This window comes from Sprattus sprattus, assembly GCF_963457725.1.
Source record: "Sprattus sprattus genome assembly, chromosome: 4".
NCBI lineage: Eukaryota > Metazoa > Chordata > Actinopteri > Clupeiformes > Clupeidae > Sprattus > Sprattus sprattus.
This window is the reverse complement of record NC_137923.1, coordinates 14053088-14074659: the sequence shown is the minus strand read 5'-3', so window position 1 is coordinate 14074659 and position 21572 is coordinate 14053088. Positions and strand designations below refer to the sequence as shown.

At 42.8% G+C, this 21572-nt stretch overlaps 1 protein-coding gene across 1 annotated transcript in view; it reads right to left on the bottom strand.

Annotated features, from left to right (window-relative positions):
* Nucleotides 1-11176: 11176 nt before the first annotated feature.
* The window catches only part of mtnr1aa (melatonin receptor 1A a), a gene marked incomplete at both ends in the record, with an annotated part of 37142 nt that continues 26746 nt past the window's right edge, over nucleotides 11177-21572 (bottom strand). Inside the window, one exon of the mRNA XM_080836823.1 lies at nucleotides 11177-12045. Within this exon, the coding sequence (XP_080692949.1) occupies nucleotides 11177-12045 (869 nt within the window). The remainder of the gene's footprint in view (nucleotides 12046-21572) is intronic.

The window sequence follows — 21572 nt, the reverse complement described above, 5'->3', positions numbered from 1 at the left end:
ATTTTCCCAAACGGTTTGAATGCCTGGAAGAAGATTGCCTGGAGTCTGCCGCGGATTGAAAGCTTAAGCATGCAGATAGATTGCGTCTTGAAGGTCAAGGTGAACACAAGGACTCTCAGTCGTGCAAGCCTGACTGGAACAGTGGTGTCTGATCCACTGCCTTCACTCACAAGTTTGTGTTTGAAAGGTGCAGCATGGAGAGGTGCTTTCATCCCGGTGGCCTAAGAAAGGTCTAATGAGGATTTTTATGTGTGCATTAATGTGCATATGCGCACTCTTTTCATTGTAAATCAGCCACACATGCCAGCAGTAGGCACAACAGCAGCAATACAAAATTGTAGGTCAAACATCTGTACCATACTCCTCCTATACGTTAGTGGGCCCAATATGCATTCCATCACTTGATCTCTTGATGTTATTGTTGTCCTCTCCGTCAGCCTCCATCCTCCACTGCGTCCATAAATTCATATGTGATCAATGGGCCACTCACATTCCAGAGGATTAATATCCCTTACCATCGGATTCTCTAATCCTAATCTTTACAGGCCATCATGTCTGCTGGAACCCTCATTCGATTTCCCTCCGTGATGGATGATCCACTGTCTTGTGCATTGTTATTTATGGCAGCCAAATGTCTTGGATGAGTGGAGTGTGGAGGGGTTAAACCTGATATGAAGGAACTCAAGGGGTGATTTCCCATAATTCATGCCTCCTCCCATGTTACTATTCAAGTGTGCCCTGGGCATTAATCCCCTCTCTTTTCACTCCCCAGTTTCCCCAGTCACCTTCAACTTCAATATCTATTCACATGCAAATGTTTGTTTAGAGGTCTGAATTTGAGGCCCCAGGTTTGGAAGTGGCAGCGCAGGTCCTCACAAGATGTCTCTCCATTTGAATATTCATCAAAACTGCAGCAGAGATAATCACACACCAGATCATTCAGCACAGACGGAGCAGTCCTCCACAGTCCCTTGACTGTGCTAAGAGAGAAAGATCTGTTGTATGCCCATGCGTATGTTTATTTATTTAATTAGTAGTAGATATTGTGTATGTGTATACAGTATACACTGTGCAACACATACACACAATATCTACTACTAATTAAATAAATAAACGTGTGTGTCTGTGTGCATAGGTGTTTGTGCATGTGTTGCCACTGATAAAACTGCATGATGGGAGTTGGGGCTGTGGTCAGTCGTCCTCGTCCAGACCTGTGTAGAAGTTCTCTTATCTCCCCGGAAACGGCATCGGTTGGCATGGAAAGTGTTCTTGCAGTCACAGGAGACAGGAGCGGTGTCTGTGAGGCCTCCCAGTCCTTATCACGACCAAACACACTCGTGAGCTCATGCGCACGTGCACATACACACACACACACACACACACACACACACAAATACTCACAGACAAAGAGAGCAACACAAAAACAGAAAGATATCCTCTCAGACAGAAAAATAAACATATGATTCACGCATGGTAAGGGTGAGAAATCCAGTGATATTCCCTAGCTACAGATTAAAGCCTGCGGAACAGATTTCTCACAAAAAAAAATATTTGCTGAGATTTTTTGGAGGGAACATCATTCTAAAGACGTGTCTAGGAGCAATCTCAGCCTACACCATTTCTGTCAAGTTAAGGGAACTATAACCATATTAAGGTGTTCGCCTTGACATTCAAGCTTTTCTTGTTTCTTCTGTTCTTTCGTTGTCTTTCTTAGACACACTCACACACACACCACCCATCAGACTATTGTTCCTCTCTCCATTATACAACCTCTCCCTCTTCCTCCTCCAGTCTTTTGCTGGCTGTTATGAATTGTCCTATCCATTCTCAACCCATCAAGGTAGCCCAGTATCTGTGCAAACCTGTGAGCATCACTACCAGAGGGGGGAAAAGAGAGGGAATTACAGACCCTTCTTTTCTTCATCACGTCTCTTGGAGTAAAGGAGAGGAAGACAGATTATGTGGGAGAGAGAAAAAAAATTGTTGAAAAAATCTTTGCTTTTATCCTCAAAAGTGTAGACAAATAATCAGGTAGACAAATCACCAGTTGTGGCTGAAACCCTCATAAAACAAAAATTGCACTTCTACTATCCTCCTTTCTATTTCTTTCCCAGTCTCTTTCCTCTTTCTTTCTGCTATACATCTCTTGGGCATAGGTCCTTTGGCAACAGACACACACTTACGCCACGTCACTGCGGTGGACAGGAGGCCGCAGCTCAGGGTCTAGCTCTGTACCAAATTTGTGTGGTGTTGTGGTGCGGGTGAAGAGCTGCATTCGAAATCCTAAATCTTCCATCTTGAACTTCGAAGGGCCGGTCCTGATCAGATGTAGTTAGTCTAGATTAAGTTAGTCAGTTGCGCAAATTTTGAAAGACGACATGAGCCAGCAACAGGTGTTTGCCTAAAACCGTATTGTTGCTTCTTGGTGGCAGATGTGCCTAACATTAACAACTGACAAAGCGGTGAGCCGATGGAAACAGAGTGCTGTTTGTTCTGGGTGAATGCTTTTCATGGCAAGCCTTTTACTGTCATTTCTCTGTGGAATCTTGAAGCTAATGCAATTTGAACAGGACAAGACACCCAGACACACAAACTCTCTTTCAATGTTTCTCTCTCTCTCACACACACACACACACACACACACACACGTATTAATGTTGATATAATAAAATTCACAAGTGAAGGAGGTTCCCAACCATACAAAGTCATAGCTTTGTCCCAAAGGGACACATACGCACACAACCAGCACTAGCTGTGGTGTGGCTTGCCCTTTCTGGGGTCAGTTGAGGCCTGGCAAGAGCAATGCCATCCTGGCACCATGCTGTCATCCCTGGGGGACTGGGAGGCTTGCCTTTGTTCTGTGGCCAGGTGCCCTGTGGTTGGCATGCCCACTGCGGCTCAGCCCTGCGGCACTGAGCAGCTCACGCTGGCCTGGTTAAACACGGCCTCATGTTACGGTCAGGATGGGCAGCGTGAACAGACCGCCATTGTTCATCCTGTCATGCAACGCAAAAGGTGTGTGAGTGTGTGTGCACCCAAGTGGATAAGGGTGGACTGGAATGGGCAGTGGGGTGTGTGCCAAAAAGAGGGGTCAAAGCATGCTGCCAAAGGCCTTTGCGTGTCTGCTTGGAACTCCGCAGAGCTCTCTATCTCTGCCTCCTAATCCGTTTGCAAGCCCATGTGTTCGACAAACATAAACGCATACACCCACATGCACGCGTGTGCACACACACATACATGCACACACCAACACATACAGTACATTCAACTGCATATCTCTCACAAGTGTTTAACATTTTAGAACACATACAAGTCTTTGAAGTTTTATAGTGTGACATGTGAATTTACAGAGTAGTATGTCAAACCGATATTCAGTCCAGATCAGGTTACACAAAGTGAGAAAGCAGCCTCAGTAGTTCTACAAAACATTCAAGGAGTGCATTCTGCATGCGCAGCACCTGTGTGTGTATGTTTAATATCAGCCTTATCTGTGAGACAAACACATAGAAAACCTGTGGATGTTTGCATGTGTGTTTAATGTTTGTGATGAGACACACAGAGAGGGAAAGTGAGCGATAGAGAGAGTGTGAGTGAATGAGTGAGTAAGTGATTGAGAGAGCCACTGCGAGGAACAGATTAGCACATAATTCTGTTTGAGGACTGTGTAAATCCTGTGCTGTTTTTATATGATCCTCTCCACTGTGGATCACACCCCATCCTTCACTGTCACTGCAGGCGGATTAAAAACGGGACAGAATGGGATGGGGGGGGGGGGGGTGTTACAAGAGAGGAAAAGCTCTTAACCATTCATTCATTCTCTTTCTCAATATTTTTCTTTCTCTCTGCCAAGCTCTCTTTCTGTGAGGTGGTAAGTGCGTAATAAGTGGTAAGTTCACGCATACACAAACACACAAACACTCAGAAATCACACACTCAAATACACACGAAACCCTGCTGTGATGAGTTAGCCTTTGACTGTGCCACTGACCCCATTGCCCAGAAGGGTTAGGTAATGACAGGCTGTGCACTGGAGCTTGCACACTATCAGCCAGCAATGTGCACATGGTCTTTCTTTGTGGCTGCCTTTGTGTGTGTGTCTATGTGTGTGTATGCATCTCTGTAAGAGCATGTATGTGACTGTATATGTGTGTTTTGTTGTGTCCAGGTTTGTCTCGTTTGACCCTACCTTCCTTTCCCTGAATGGGACTCAAACGCCTGCAAGAAACATAATAGGAGAGCAGTTTTATGGAGAGAGCATTCATTTAACTTAAGTGCAGTGAGCTAAAACTGAATCTCAAATTCCTCCTACACTCAGCGGAGTGGATGAAGGTTCTGCGGCTATGGGTGCCTTTTAGTAATACTAACTCTAATTGCTGCAGAGAAACAAATCCTGATTTTACACCTAAATCTTACGACCCATTCATACAAAATTATACGATTTATACGAAAGAGCAACCTGGGTTGTGTGTATTTAATCTTTTTACTTTGTTGCAATCTATTTAAGTTTGTTGCCGTATTTTAAGCAACATATGTGTGTCACGCTGAGCACTGAAGCATATACATTTATTTGAAATAGGATTTCTGCTTAAAATGCAGCCCATAGCCTATGCCTACCTGTCCATACAGGCCAACTGCTTATAATAATCAGCTAGAAGTCCGCGCCAGATACCTGAACAAAACTCTACTCACCCTTGCCTCACGGATGCAATACCATATGCGGTTTCATCATATTTGGTAGATTGAAGGACAAAATTGTTGTGAATACTATCACCGTGTTTGAAATGTGTTGGTCTGTTAATAGCCGAGTGACTGCTGATTTTCCAAAGTGAAGTGAACTTTTGCGATGCTCCATTTTCCCGAAACAGCTAGTTCGTCAATTTTATTCATCATGTTAAAGTATTTGTTCGGTAAATTAGCACGTTCAGTGATTCGGCATGGACTTTACCTCTACCTACTGAACTACACAGGCCCATGTTTAAAAAAGTGGTGGGGGTGGGAGCTTCTTTTGTTAATAAATTAAATTAACTATAGATCCAAATGTATACAGTTGGCCAATGATATGAAATAAGATATAGTTAGTTGGTTGACCTTTTGACACAGGGCATAACACATAGATATACCTTATTAATGTTACTACTGCTATAAAACAGGCAAGTGTGTCGAAGTTTAAAAAAAAAAAAAAAAAAAAAAACGTATTTTCCATTTATGTTAATATGACTCACATTTACATGATCCAAACCCAAAATCCTGGAATGGGGCTTACAGCACATATTCCCTAACTGTGCATCTTCTGCTGAACAGTGTTTATTCTAACAGGCTGGCTGACCCCATGGGAACAATGTTTTGGTATGCATTCTACACCTTATTACAGCTGACTTTGAGTTACAAAACAAAACTCTCCAGAGCTAAGTTTTAGGACACAGAACATAGACAACACCAGTAGTAGGAAGGAAGGGGGTAAACACAGTAGTGATGGCTACCCAGTACGTCTTAGGTTAACCAAATAAATGGATGTGAACAGAGGCAATAAATAGTTTTTAAGTTTGTGTTGTTTTTCTTCTCATGGTTATTGCACACACAAAGGGGAGGTTGGTCAGGGGAGTATTACAAAAGGTAGGAAAGGGATCAAATAAACACAACAAAAAAGAAAGACAGGCGTGACACCGTCCAGAAGCACTAGCCTCACAAAATACTCTTGACAGTCGCTCAACAAGAAGTGAATGTTTACGTCCACACAAAGGTGTTTTTGCAGCGAGACAGCGTCTCACTACACCTCTCTCTTCAATCAGAAGACCGGAGATTGGTTGTAGAAATCTGGAAATTGTATTGTAATCATAAACGCCACAATAAGGAGAGGCCTATGGGTCATCTCAAAGAATGAACGCTCTGCAGGCGCTTTAAATGCCTCTATCTAGGTGTTTCTTTGTGGTTCTTTCTGTATGGCTGTTTGCCAAGACCAATCAGAATTATATATTTAAGCAATATAGCACGAGTGGGAGTGGGGTAGGTAAGGGATAATGACTGAGGCCGCCAGGCCGAGTGGCGTAGGCAACAACACCCGTGGGATTATCCCTTTCCTACCCCACTCCCACGAGTGCTATATTGCTTTTATAAAACAATTCTACAGTCAACAAATTAACATTTCAACACGAAGTTATTGATTAAAAATGGTTTATTTCGCCATTGTTTCTCCGCAACAAAAAATAGTTCCATTGTCAACGTCTTGGTTTGGAATTTTAAAAACTTTGAATTAACGGTTATCATCAATGCGAACGTTTCATCGCGGAGTGATTTATTAGCTGTGAAAAGTCCCGTAACTGTAGGTATGTTGAAGAATAACCTATAGCATGGAACGTCTCTTGTCCAATCAGAAACAGCTAAATTACGCGCTAGAACCCAATTGTTTTATAACTAAAATTATACAACTCTATAACTTTTTATACTCATTGTGAGGGTTGTTTTACCCATTGCGCCTGGAGGCAGGGGCGTAGCCAGGACATTATTTCGGGGGGGTCCAGCTCTGGCCAGTCTTTTATTTTATTTGGCGGCAGGGTTACCCCCCTAATCAACAGGGTTTTGTTGATTAGGGGGGTATTGCATGTGTTTAGATATGTTTAGTTATGCTGGCATTTAGCATTTTGTTTGGTTTGGTATATATGGAGCACATATTTTTATTTTTATTTAAAAAAAAAACTAAAAAAAGTTGTGTTCGGATATGTCTGGGTGGCTGGCTCAGCAGGTGATGGGTTTGTCGACGCAATTACTTGTGGCTATAGGATGCACTAAAGAGGAATGTCTTCAATAAACGATCAATCAACACACATATGACAGGACAGACTGATACAAAAATATAATGTTCTTGTAGGAGTAATCAGCATATTTTAACCCTAAACATTCTGATACTTAATTTCTGCAGCAAAATGAGAAGGCACCCAGACCTTCACACAATTCACTGTATATTCGCTGTATGCTTTGCTCATATCATGTTGATGTGCTTTAGAACTCATATAACATTTATACACCTAGCTTTCCTGTCTCAGCATGGGAGGCTGTTTGCATTTCAACCCCTTCACCACTAAAAAAATAATAAATAATCAATTTCTTGACGCCGTGCGCTATCATTTGGCATAGCAATAACTACATTAATTGAAGAACTGACAGAGACTTGTCAACCAATAGACACAAATGTTTTCCTGTAAACCCTCTCTAATTGGTTTTGCTTTCGTTGTTTGAAGATAAAATAAAATGCTCTGTTCATTGAAGGTATGGCCGTCTTCTATTACTGTCATTCAGGTAGGTAGTGGCAAGTGGGGATTTAACTGATGGAGGCCAAAGCCAGGTGACGCGTTGCTTTTTTACAGATCTGCACAATTCATGTGGGTCACATTTTCAGGCCGTAAAAGCCGTGATTCCCTAATTAACGTTAACCACCTTTGCAACCTGCCGTTTATGTTGACATGCTAGGAAGGTAAGCTTAGATTAGTGCATGTTAGCTCACTAGGTTGTTAGCTGTTGACATTCAGCCTACCTTGTTGTGTTCCTTGAATGGACACAAACACAACATCAGTTGAAAAATAATGAACTGATCCACATACGTGCTGACATCTTGATCATAACATAAATTGTCATGATAGGGAGAGATAGAGATATCTGCGTGTGTTGATAAAGTACTCACATTCTTCATGGTGCAAAATAGCCACCTCAAGTCCGTTTGAGGCTACTCCACTTAAAGTGTTTACGAGTTGGTTGCAATGAGACATATCGGTTGTTTGATTACAAATCAATAACATAGTCACATTAAAATTACATTTTTTAACTGGGTTGTGCTGAGCAAGAGGGCCTAAAAAACTATGCACACACAACATGGCATTAGGATGGAATACAATGCAATAGATATTGTGACACCTGTGGGGGTTGAAATGGTGCCAAAAGTAAGCGTAATTATGAGAATACAACTTAAATAGAAATATGTGATTGTTGTGCAAACACATTAAAAAATAAGATCAGAAAGGAAAAAGCACAATCCTGTGAATCATGCTGACACAATGCACCAATTGTGTGAAGAACAATATGCTGGCACAATCACATAATAAGTTCTAAGGTGCAAAGATAAACGGCAGAATAGGTTCTAAGGTGCAAAAGAAGCTTAAAAAAGTGTTTAATTTATCTGCCATGATCATGACTGAGTGAAATTGTTCATTAAGTAAGTTAGTAAGTTATTTTTATTTGATCAAGAGGGACAGTGTACATTCATGAACATTGAAATGTAAATGCACCCAATTATAGCCAAACGGCTACTTTCCATTGGCATTCCCCCTGCCAGACTAAAAAAAAAAAAAGGCTATACAACCTACAAAAAGGGCATTAAGTGACAATATATATTAAACACAAAATCCCAATTCACAAGCTCCACTTAGTCCTTAACCATGGGTAAAAGGACAACAATGGGTATACAAACAAGTGGTAAAAAAAAAAAATTCTACTGCTTACCCACTAATGGTCACATTTTTGGTTATTCATCAACCATGTTTTGAGATTTCTTTTAAAGCAGTTGAATGAGGTTGATTCTCTAACGATCTGTGGGATACGGTGCCATTCTCGGGCTAACCTACTGACTGTCCAACAGACTGTCCAATACACCTTTTTTCAAAGGAATTTCACAGTCTCCTCTTGCTGCCCCTCGAGTAGCACTGGTTGTTTCTGTTGTAACCTTGACTAGGGTGCATAGTGGTGGTGGGGGGGGGAGGGGGGGGGCAGGTCAAACCGGATTTTGAACATTAAACAGCAAAAGACACATGACTGGTTTAAGGGTAGTGGAGTTGGCAGTAAACCAGGTGGGTAAGCAGTAGTTAATGTGAGATAAAATCAGAGAGAACATGTACAATTTAGCAGCTTCGATGGACATGTGATTTCTAAGATGCATAAAGTTGGCCAAGGTGAATTTTATATTTTTGCATATTTTTTTAACATGTTTCTTAAAAGTAAGTTGATTATCAATCAAGATATCAAGATATTTGTATTCCTTCACATTCGTGATCAGAAATAAAAACATTGGGTTCAGTGTGAGACTTGCTGGTTTTAGAAAAAAAAGCATTTGGAAGTTTTGGAAGCTGAAGACAACATTTCTGTAACCAGTCCGACACATCAACCACATGACCTTTGTAAGCCTAGCAGCGTCCCTTATTCTTACCCCACCCCTTATTCTTACCCCACCCAAAGATCACAGTGTCATCTGCGCACATCAGAACTAATATATAATATAAAGACTGAAAAGAAGTGGACCCAGGATTGAACCTTGGGGGAAACCTGTAGACAGATTTTTGGAGTCGGATAATAAATGGTTTATTTTAATGATTTGAACCAGTTGGATGCAGAAGAAGAAAAGTTAATCTGATCAAACTTAGAGTGAAGTATGTTGTGGTTGACCTTGCCAAACGCTTTCTTGAGATGTAGAAATTCTGCACCCACAACTCCTCCTCTATCCATAAGGGACTTGACCCTTTCTACAAAATAGACTGTTGCAGTCTCGGTGGAGTGATTTGATCTAAAACCATGCTGCATGGGTGTAAAAGCTGACTAGAGTTAAGATGATACATTAGTTGCTCTACTGCTAATTTTTCCCAAACTTTGGATATTATGGGAACTATACTAATAGGTCTGTTATTGGCTGCTGAGTGAGGATCACCATTTTAAAAGTAGGGAACTATAACGGCAGGTTTCCAGTGTTCTGGAAATCACCCATGTTCTTGAGAGAATGACAGGTTAGCAATATGGGTAGTAGGCCTTTTTAAAAACAGGCAAATGTCTTTAACCAAGGCAGAGTCCATTTCAAAGTTGTAAAAGATTAGGGGGGATATTGTGCATCTGTTTGTGTGTCAATCACATGTGTGTATTGTATGGCAAGTCAGTAAAGAGTGGAAAATCTTTCTGTGAGTTTGTGAGTATAAGCTTCTTGTGTGTAATGGTTTTTTGTGTGCCTATTAATGTGTGTGTGTGTGTGTGTGTGTGTGTGTGTGTCTTAGAACAGGAAGTGGGAACCTGTATGTGTTTTTGTTCATGTGTGTATGAGTGAATGTGTGTTTCAGTTATGGGTCATGTGTTATGCATTTTCACTTCCTGCTCTCTTGTCGGTAGAAAACACAGCACCATTTTAGAAGTACACACTCTGCTCTGTCTAATCTGCAATCTCTCCTTTTTATTATTCATATTTTATTTTGCATATGAACAAGTCATCAGATCCATGCATACAAGAAGCTGAAAAAATGATGAGGTGAAGAAAGAGGGGAAAGGTGACAGAGTTTGGAAAAGATTGGGAGGAGGAGAGCTGAGAGAAAAAGACAATTCCCATACTTGCAGACATGTTTCCTCGACACAGTGTTGGGAATAGTTTTTGCAGGGTGTGGACAGTGGTGACTCAGATGTATTGCTTCCTCTGTGGGCAGTGGAACTGTGTTGCACTGCACTGGTAACAGCTCCAGAGCAAAAACTCTTGGTTTTACGATACATGGTTGTGACCAGGCATTTGTAGGAAGTTGCTGGCTTTTTTTTTTTTTCATGGCATTGGACTGATACAAGTTTTTCGTCTTCACTCTCCACTGAATAATCACAGCTAGTGAAATATTTTTTTCTTCTTCATATGTATATATTTATATATTGTTATGTTGATCTATAGATACTCCATATAAAATAAATACATATAATACCACTTACATCAATTTTATGTTGATATAATTACTGTAAACACTGAAGCAAAGAATACATCATATAACCTTTCAGGTACCTTTAAACAACAACAAAATAAACATAAAAATTCATATATATATATATATATATAAACCATATATATATAAACAGACAAAATGAAAGTCCTTGGTAAATGATGTGATTCATTCCCCCGTTTTATCATTGATTGTATAGAGGCATTGAGAGCACAGTAGAGTGGAAGATGCTTATTTTCAGTTTGTTTTTGTTCATTTTTGTTTGTATTTGGTAGGCATCTTCTATTTCGGCATCTTTTGTTTGTGCATTCAAGTTTGTTCTCGTATTCTGGTTTCTGATGAACCATTTTTAGTTTTACTCACATTTTTCGTACAGCACTTTCCTTTACTCTGAACTCTCCCCTGACCTCTGTTTTGATAGTTTGTTTGTTTGTTTTGTTTTCTCTCTGGTCCATCACTCAGACAGATTCCACTTTGACCTGGTTGTTGTTGGTCATTAGGGGCGAGGGTTTGCTCTTAAGCCTCTCGACGGCGTCATTGGAACTGTCCTGTAAGAATATGCGCGCCGTGCACACAGACACCACGATGCGCTTGTACTCGCGCCGGAAATTCTGGTTTAGCACACCGTAGACGATGGCGTTAAGGCAGCTATTGAAGTAGGCCATGAAGTAGCTGGCCACGAAGAGCCACTCAGGGATGAGCGGCACAACAGTGGCTGGGTCGATGGCCACAGCCAAGCCGATGAAGTTGAGCGGCGCCCAGCAGACGGCAAACAGCACGAACACCACGAACATGGTGACAAAGTTGCGGACATCATGTGGTGTCAGCTTGGGCCGGTTGTCGGGCTTGACGCGACGCCTCACCTGGATCACCAGGATCCAGATGCGCAGGTAACAGTAGGAGACAATCATGATGGGCAGGATGAAGTGGAAGAAGACCACGGCGATGGTGTACGCCGAGCTGGCCGACTGCTCGAAGGTGCACGAGTAGACGCGCGGGTCGTACTGCAGCGAGCCCACGAACAGGTTGGGCACAATGGCTACCACTGTCAGCACCCAGATGAGCAGCACATAGCACACAGAGTTCTTGTTGCTGTACAACTTGTCGTACTTTAGGCTGTGGCAGATGTAGCAGTAGCGGTTGATGGCGATGCCGGTGATGTTGAAGATGGAGCCGATCACGCTTAGGCCCATAAGGAAGCCGCTGATCTGGCAGTGGTAGAAGCCCAGGTTCCATCCGTTATGGAAGATTGACGTCAGCACCAGGGGGTACGGGTAGATGGCCACAACCAGGTCTGCCACTGCCAGGCTCACCACGAAGATGTTACCTGAGAAAGGACAGAGGAGAAAGAAAGAGAAAAAGACAAAAAAGGGGTGTTAAAATATAATATAATATATTTTCCTGCATTATCTGATTGTCAAAAACTCCACTGGGCTTATTGCATCATTGGACATGACTCAGGCAGTGAACATTAACAGCATGGGGGGGTTTGTGCTAAAGTTATCACTTCTTCTGCATATGATGGCAGCCAATGCAGATCTCAGCCAATGTGAAAAAGACAATAACCATTGAACCTTGTCCTGATGACTTTAGCACCATCCAATGGGCAGCGAAAATGTTTCAGGTTTTCCACGAAGAACTGATTTTTAGTTGAGAACAATATTAATACAATTTATGATGGAAATTGAATGTTTTAAACACAATATAAAATATATAAATAGGCATTACAGACAGAACATGAAAATAATATCCTATCTTGTTCGAACTTTACAGCGTCATCAGGTTGAGGCGCTCAAGGTTTAGTCTGTGGCAATATTAGCGCAACATTGAGTTTCTTAAGTGTAAGAATGACAGCACTGGTAATGTCATACTACCGACAACTACTCAAACTCAGCATAAATACAACCCTGATTAAATTAGATTTGGTTTTGTGAATGGAGGTGACGACTTTGAGCCCATGGTGCATTTTAAACCTGTCTAATGAGGCACTCAAACCATCAAATCTGAATCGACATGGAGACGCGACACACAGCACTCACATACAGAACCAGGTCCTGGAAGGGATCAAAAAGGTACCCCGTTCCTTTTAAAACAAGTTAGACGAGTCGAAGGATGTCAGTATAGCTGCATTTGGGCAGTTTTTTGTGTGTTATCATTGTGGTATTGGTAGTGGTATTCTACAAGAGGACATGCCTTTCTGTGGAGTGCTACCAACTCGAACTACTGCCCAGGAATGCTTGGTGCTATTTATGTTGATAATAGATTGCAGGAACAGATTTAAATCATTATTTCAATTATTTGAATCATTATATTGACCTATTTCAACCTTTTTTGTTTGAATATTATTTGAACCAATTTGTTTGCATGTCTGAAGCATCACCTATTTTAATTAGGCCTAGCTGAGTGGTCTTGTTTGCATGTTTCATCACTTGTTTTGAGTGCATGCTATCTTTTAGGTCTATTCTGGTTTTATTTCCTTGCTTGTTTGCTGTGCACAAATAGGCCTAGGCCTACTGCAATTAAGTTCCTTTGTCTCAAAACACTTTTGGATAATAAATCCCTTTTGACTAACAATGCTCTGTGTAGTTTTATGGTGCAAAATACCATTTTGATGCAATATCTAGACTTAGATTTTCTTGTATTCATTTCTAGGCTTCCATCTGTAGGAGGGGCTGATGTTGCTTTTTGTGACACATAAAAATTGCTTATTAATGAGAATGAATGGATTCTAGATTCAATTAGCCTAATAAAATAAAGATTAGTTGGGCCTTGGAGTCGAAAAGGTTGGGAGTGTGTGTAGGACTGAATATGGGGGACTTCATTTTTTTTGTCTGTCTCTGTGTGTGTGAATCTCTACATATTCATTTGTATGTATATGTGTGTGTTAATGTGGGATTTTGGCATGAATTAAGGAAGTACTACCGTGCTGGAATGAGTGCTCTACTGTATGTGGTGTTTCACCCCAGCACTGCTGAGGTGGAAAACAGGTCTATGTCCTGATTTAATTAATGTGCATTCATAATTGGGTAACTATAATAATAGTGGTGAAGGACTCGACATTGTGAACAGAGCCAAATGATTATATAACACTCCAATTAAGGCTGAACGCCCGCATGGCAAGCGCAAGACACTCTGCTCAGCCATGTATAAGCTGAGGTGAGGTGTTGTTTCCCTCTGTTACAGGTGTGAAGCACACACACACACACACATTTTCACACTCTCTCGTCATAGTCGGATTCTTTCACAGCCAGACCTTTACACACATACAAACTCACAAACCAAACCTCATTCACACACCTAATACTATCAGAATCTTGGGGATAGGAATTGTTTACTATTTATGTTTGGAGAATGGAAACACATTCTGGAGTGCGAAGCTCTCCCCAGGAACCAGGCAATCAGTGACGCCATAAGTCTTGTCTCATTACCGCATGCACACCAGGGCCATTCATGCAGGACTTGGCATGAGGTTTGTTTCTCTATGCCGTCAAGACAATGATGAGGAGGCATTCTCAAGAGAGAGAGTGGAGCAGCACTTGAGAGAAACACACTTGTCTGACGGTGATAAGAAGGTGGCACTACGCCATTTCTCAGCAACATAGCATTTTAGTTTTTTTCCTCTTTTCTTACAGTCTCAAACGCTCGCTAGAGTAAATGGCGCAATGGCACACTGCTGCATACCAACCAATGAGGAGAGAGCAGAAGGAAGAAGGACAGAAAACAATACCGTTCATGCAGTGAATCCTGGACGAAATGGCAGATCGCCCATGCCTTCTCTGTCAGGCAGAGTGATTTTGCTGCTTATGTGCAGTTTCTTTGCTCTCCTCTCTTGTTCCTTTACTTTTTTTGCCGCTCTGTTCTTCTACGGCGTGCCAGGCATTCTTTTGGGAGGGGAAAGTCACCTTGAAGGTTATTCATTTAGAAGGGTCCTCAGGGATCTGTCAGTGTTTGCGTCCCCGAGAGCGGCAGGAGGATTAGGAGCACCTGCGATCGTCACGGGGACGCCTGCGCTCGCGCTCCCCAGGGCCGCATCCCCCGACCCCTGTAACGTTGCTGCAGCATCTCCTGGGCATCAGCACGACAAAGAGACCTGCCGTGGCATTTCCTGTGCTTAACGGAGCTGATGTCCTCTGACGGCAGGATCAGCAAGGTCATTTCCTGCTCCCCTCTGTGACAAGGCCTCTGTGGGTGTCTCACAAGGGGGGGTGGGGGTGTGAAGGGTAGAGGGGAGGTGTGTGCCAGGAGAATGGGAATGCAAGTTTGACTAGCGTGTTAGCCTGTGAGCACTGTGAGAAACCTCAGCCCTGGCCCTGCCAATGGATTAAGTCACACCCAAACGGACACACACACACAACCATACACCCAAACTGCAGGAATTGGCGGGCAGGCCACCTTTCAAGAGCTATTTTTACCATGGCAAATAGCTTGTCACTCAATCACCTCATCTGGATTAGGGTGAGATAAGGACTTTAGTCCAGATGTTTTTCCTGATTTTCCCTCCAGCCCTCAGCCTTTTGTTGCGCAGCACAACGAGAAAGGGCTCAAGTCACCTATGTATAACGGCTCCCTTTGACAGGCGCGCCTAGAGACAAAACCTCGTACACATGAACAGCAGTGACCCCCACAACCTCTGAACACCTGACATGTTCTTCCAGGAACAAGTGGAGCGTAATGTGTTTCTGTGGAGGCACGCAAACTTGCATGACCCAAGGGCATTTCACATGGTTTGCCCGTAGCTTGGCTTGAAAAGGGTGACTGGTGTGGTAAAAGTCAGACACACACACCGGTCCTAGCGTGTGTGTGTGTGTTTGAGAGAGACGTATAAATCCAGGTTGGACCTGGAGCAGCAGCCACGGCAAGTAATATCTCCTAGGGGCCGTGCTCAAAAGTGGAAAATCAGCTAGCGAGGCAGGGTCAAGGTCAGCTGCCAAAGGTCATTTAAAAAAAAAATTGGGGTGGTGGGAAAGGTCACAGAAGATCTCCTGGCACCCTTTAGGCCTCTTTATTATGCATAACCTTCGCCATAATGTATGTTAATGTATGGTAAACGCCACAGGGATGTGAACTCATTTTAATGTGTCAAGACACGTGCTGCTCTCTGACACGCAGAAGCAGGGCAGGAGAGGCTGGCATAGGCCTGAGAGGGCTGAGAAGGATGATACTGTAATTGCACATTTTATCTATTTATTTTTCTCTTTCTCTCTCTCCATTCTCTAATTCTTTAATCCTTCACTTATTCTCCACCCCTTTTACTGCAACTACAGCATAAGCAATTAGATTTCCATACATTTTCCCCCTCTGTTATTTGCCCCTAATGCTTGGGCATTTGCATATGTGTCAATAGTTCAGCTCATTTGCGAGTTGAAGGACAGAGGTGCCAGGAGAGGGCGACAGGCAGGGCACACGGCATCATCAGAGCATAGCGAGCTGCCTGTGATGCGTCGTGCCGGCAGGCAAACATACAGTGACTCATCTGCGCGAGAGCTCCAGGGTGTGCTCACTGATGACAAGCTGTGGAAGATTTAGATTGAAAATAATCAGTGCTTTAACCACAAATACCCCCCCCCCCACTCACACACACACACACACACACACACCCCACACATATACAGATACATATCTGCTGTTGGTGTGTGTGTGTGTGTGACAGAGAGAGATAGATAGAAAGAGTGTCTATGTGTGACAGAATATATCTCTGTGTGCTGCACAGTTGAGTTGATAGAGGTCAGTTTGTAATCTAGAGACCTTTGATGGTGGCAGAGACAGGGCCAGGCATCGACGCAGCAGAGGTCTGCTTTATCGGATTTGAAGATGATGTGCTTATGAATGAGACAAAAGCAGGCCAGCCAGGAGTGATGAGGCTGCTGTTGATAAACTCATTCTCCTCCTTTCATTTCCACAGTGATAATTTTCTCCCATATATTTCTCTGTGCATTTGTATACACAGGGATTAAAGTATTCCGGCATCGTGCCGGATTTCCGGCGTGCGGTTTTTGGCTGCGAAAAAAAATATGTACTAAAGAAAAACCAACGTCTCGATATCATCACTTTCGAGTTTATGGGTTCGTCTGCCAATGATATGAAAGGAGCACAACTCACCCGCTTTCAAAATAACATTATTAGCCAATCAGAAGTAGATTTGGGGCGGGGCTTAGGAAAATGTGCTTCAACCACCGACTTTTCTCTGTCAAATTGTATTATTTAAATCAAATAATGGGCATAATTACAGTAGGCTAATATCATTCATTGCATATGCGTTCAACACTTGCGCCCTGCAATCATTAACCGGTAGGCTACTGGTAGAATGAAACAGGTAGGCCTATATAGGCTTATCAACTTTCTGTAGGCTAACCATTTAGAAATAAATCAGTAATAAACCAGTGTCAGTCTTAAAAGACATTGGGCCTCATTCTCGATCATTTTCTGTAATTCTTCAGAAATGTTTCTTACGCGACTTCGTAAAAACAGCATAAGGGAAACACTTCCGCTGCATTCCCGCACGCTTGAAAATGCATTCATAAGCAGCCAAAGTCTTCTCAGCTGTGTTCCCTCGGATTAGTTTGATGCGCGTTCTCGTGAAAGTAGATTTGCATACATACACGCCCCGCCAGCTCCTTATTAGGGCACGCAGCCATAGCCAGGTGTGCTGTCGGAATCTCCCAAATCCACACTATTAATTGCCTTAGTGCCATAGTCTACTCCTTTCTGGGAAAAGTAACTTAGCCATATAAAACATTACAGATAAACCACAGTATGCTACGATACGTGCATTTAGGCTAAACAATAACAAATTGCCAGACGCGTCGTCATGAACAATAACAAATTCGCCCAGTAGGCCTATTTTTTTATTATTATTGCACACAGCCCATGAAATTAGCAAACAACATTAAACATGAGGAGAACATGTATTTAAGCAGCACAACGGAACAATAGCTATTCGCGAACGGCATGCTAGCAGCTAAAACAAACGAAATCTCTTGAAATGTGCTGACTTTGACATTATGACAAACTAGTTACTCAACAACTGTCCTTACACAATCAAACATCAAGCAAGTGCAAAGCAAGACGGCAAATAAGCTACTTACTAGATCGGCAGAAGGTAATCAAAGTCAGGTCGGCGGGCATCGGCAGGCAAAACTACAGAACGCAGTTATATGCCTAAGGACCCTTGTATCGCAATGGCACGGAGGCGATTCTCCATATTAAAAGTCATTGTAGCGACCCAATTTTTTTTAAGCTGTTATTTTAAGGTTAAACTGCTTATCCTAACCCTAATTCTGAAGTATAATTGGGCTTTAATAAATGAATTCAGTTAAATTGTGATGTCTACTTTGTGCTGATTGACTGATGCTGGTAGCCTACAGTAAAATAGGCTACTTTATTGTACTATCTGAAGCCCGGCGTGAATCCCGGTCTATATTTGGGGTTTTACGGTATTCATGGATACCTAGCATTATTTACTTTTAAACAAAGTAATTATGGAAATGTTACAATAAAACACTACAGTATTATCTACAGTTCACTGTTGCACTTTAACGGTTTAAAAAGTGAATCACTGTCCTTTTTCATATATCCTCAATGAAATGGTTGCAAATCAAATCTTCTTCTTCCACTGACTGAATTTCACATACCCTTATAACATGTCACCTTGTGATTGTAAGTAATCCTCTTGACTTCGTAAATGCTACATGTGTAAGTACCATATTGTAGTGAGGTGGAGTAGCCTACTATTGCTGACCTTTCTTGGTATTGCAGTTTCAAAAGTCCCACCATAATCTGCAATCATTCATTTCTAAATGTTTGTTTGTTTGTTTGTTTGACCCTGCAATTGTGTCCACGCCACAGGATGACCCCCCCCCCCCCCCACCCCACTCACACACATAAATAGTTCAGGCTCAGGATTTCTTTTTGCTTTAACCCCTGTATACATTTCACTCTCATTTTTTAAGGAAACTCTTTCTCTCTGTCTTCATCTCTCTCTTTCTCTCATTCCCTGGGTCTCACTGCCTGTCTTTCTCTTGCTTTGACAGGCTATTTCCAGGAGCTCACCGGAATAATAATGAATACACACACACACTCAGACACTCAGAGAAGCATATGCAGCAGATAAATATGGACACAGAATCTGCCTGCTTGCACTGGCGATGCCTGTCATATGGTGCCAGCTGAGTTTATTTATGCGCTCGGCAGAGAATCACGCATAGGAGAAAAGGCGAAGTGAGCTGAGAGAGAAAGAAAGGGCAACAGAAGATAAGACGGAAAAACGGAAGGAACCGGTTGAGAAATGATGAGAGATGATAAGAAATGTGATAAAATGGGGTGTGGGTTAGAGGAACAGGAAGAGAGGTGCAAAAAGTACCAAGTACCAAGAATACAAGAAAAGTTTTTTGCATTTTTTTTCCTTAACACAGACAAATAGGCTCAATAAATTTGTGCATCTCACATAGTCCAACAGATCCCTTGATGCAAAAAAAAAACCCTTTTTCACACTTAATTAGGCCAAAAGAAAGAAATCTGAATTTAAATGATTCAGTCATGGTGGTTTGGACTATTTTTGTGTAACCAGAAAACATTATCCTCATCTGAACTTGGCAAGGGAAATAGAGAGGAAAAAAACAATCCTCAAACATCACTTTATTATGAAAACTAAACAATGAAAAACAGACAGAGAAGAGAGACAGGTCTGATCATCAAAATGTTTATGGACTTTTCAGGAAAATGCCTCAGACCTGACTTTGTTCTCCATGGCACTGTCTCTCCTTGTTCCACAAAACAAATCCAGGAGGTTTCTGCCTGATGGAAGCTTGAGGCGAGTGACCGGTCGTTTTTTTTTCCCTCTTTCTCTCTGTATGGTATTCACACTGGGCCTTTCCCCAAAAAATACATTGATGTCTTTCTTTATCTCCTTCCTATATCAGACTCTTGCTGTTTAACGTCTTCGAGAGAGGTCGCTGTGGGTCAAAAAAGCACACGCGCACTCAAGAAAACAAACATGTTATGGAAATAGAGGAGCGTCTGAGAGTCTCCGTGCCTCTCAAAGCCCGAGCCACAGGAATCGATAGAACAGAAGATAAAAACAAGCCCTGATTATGCTCTCTTCACACTTTGGCTTAAGGCAAAACAAGAAAAAAAAAAACTTAAACCAAACAGTCTCAAGCGTTCTCCATAATGCTAGGCGACAGATCGGACTAGCACCAGCATTCACAGGGCCCGGGCCAGGCTGGGCCGCTTGCTACGGTGTGATTGGTGGTGCGAGGGGCTGTGGTGGCGTCACCCCCCCCCCCCCCAATCGGGCATGGTGTGGAGACACCCTGTCAGCCGAGCTCAGCATCCCTCTGTAGGAATCCTACCTGACAGTACGCCACAGGTGGCATTACACTCTGCAACTGGGCAGCTTTGTGTGAGTGAGTGTTTTTGTGTTTGACAGTGAGTAAGTGAGTGGGTGTGTGTGTGTCAATAGGTGTGTGGCTGGGTGTGCTTGCGTGTGTTTGTTTTGTCTGTAGCTGATGGGGTGGTGAAGCTTACTGACAGGCTCTGGACCCAGAGGCCAGCTGCAAACACAGCCACTCTCTGTATGAAGGGGCTCCTGATCAACCCGAACCCCACGCCAATCACCTGTTCCCACCTGAAAGTGTCCAGCCCCTTCCTTTCCAACCAGTCGGCTTACTTCTCAATCCACTGCAATAGCTGGAAGATGTTTGGCATCCAGTTTCAGCAAGTCACTTATGCTAAGCCCAATATTCTATTTGCCTAATAAGTGTCAATCAAAACATTCAAGTAGGCAACCCTTATGATTAAACAAAACAACAAAGAAATCAGCAAATTAATGACAAAACATGTCCATCTAATGGTGAGCAGCATGATGACCTTGCAGCTGTGTCCCCATTGCTGGCACCTCTGAAATCCACATTAACTGCACAGCTGGGGGGACTTCCACAGCTGGAGAGGCAGCCTGCCAACTATTAGCCTGACCTCACTTGGCCTCTGCTGAACATGGGGGGGGGGGGGGACTGTGTTCAGTGTATGTATGTGTGTAAATATATAATTTTATGTGTGTGTTTATGTTTGTGAGTGAGTCTGTGTACATTGTGTGGGATCAGAGAAGGTTTGAATATGCATGCCTGGATGTGTGTGTGTGTGTGTGTGTGCGTGTGTGTGTGTGTGTGTGCGTGTGTGTGTGTGTGTGTGTGTCCAAGTGTATATTGGGGACAAATACTGAACTGTACTTTCAGGCCGTAGGCACAAAGCTCTGAATTTAATAGAATTATGAATATGGCCGCATTTCCAACTGCACACACACAGACACAGATCCCCCGAGCTGTACAGCACTTTTCCTCAGCTGTTTCACAGGACCTCATCTCTCACACATGGGGTCCTGACACTATTCCACACTCAAACACACACACACACACATTAACACTCACACACACACATATAAAACAAACACACACATATACACACACACACATTAACACACACCATCACTCTGAGGTTTTTAGGTCTGAGTATTCCTAATCAGAGGTAGTATGAGCTGTTCCAGGAGATGTGGACCCAGCGGACAGTGAACCTCTCCTTAACCATGTTTCACTTAATCAGGACATTTGCATGTGTGTGCCGTTGCTGTGTCGACCGGACCAAACTGGCCGGCCAGCCCAGCCTCTTGACTAATTACTACAATGGAACCGTCTCCCGCTGACCCATCCCACAAACCCCCAGAGGTGCTCCATGATGCTGGGCCGCATTGCAGAGCCCCCCCCCTCCCCCCCCGCTCCTACTCCTCCTCCAATCATAACAAAGGCTTACTTATGGATGGACTACAGAACTTGAAGAGGGCTTATGGCAGCCAACATTAAT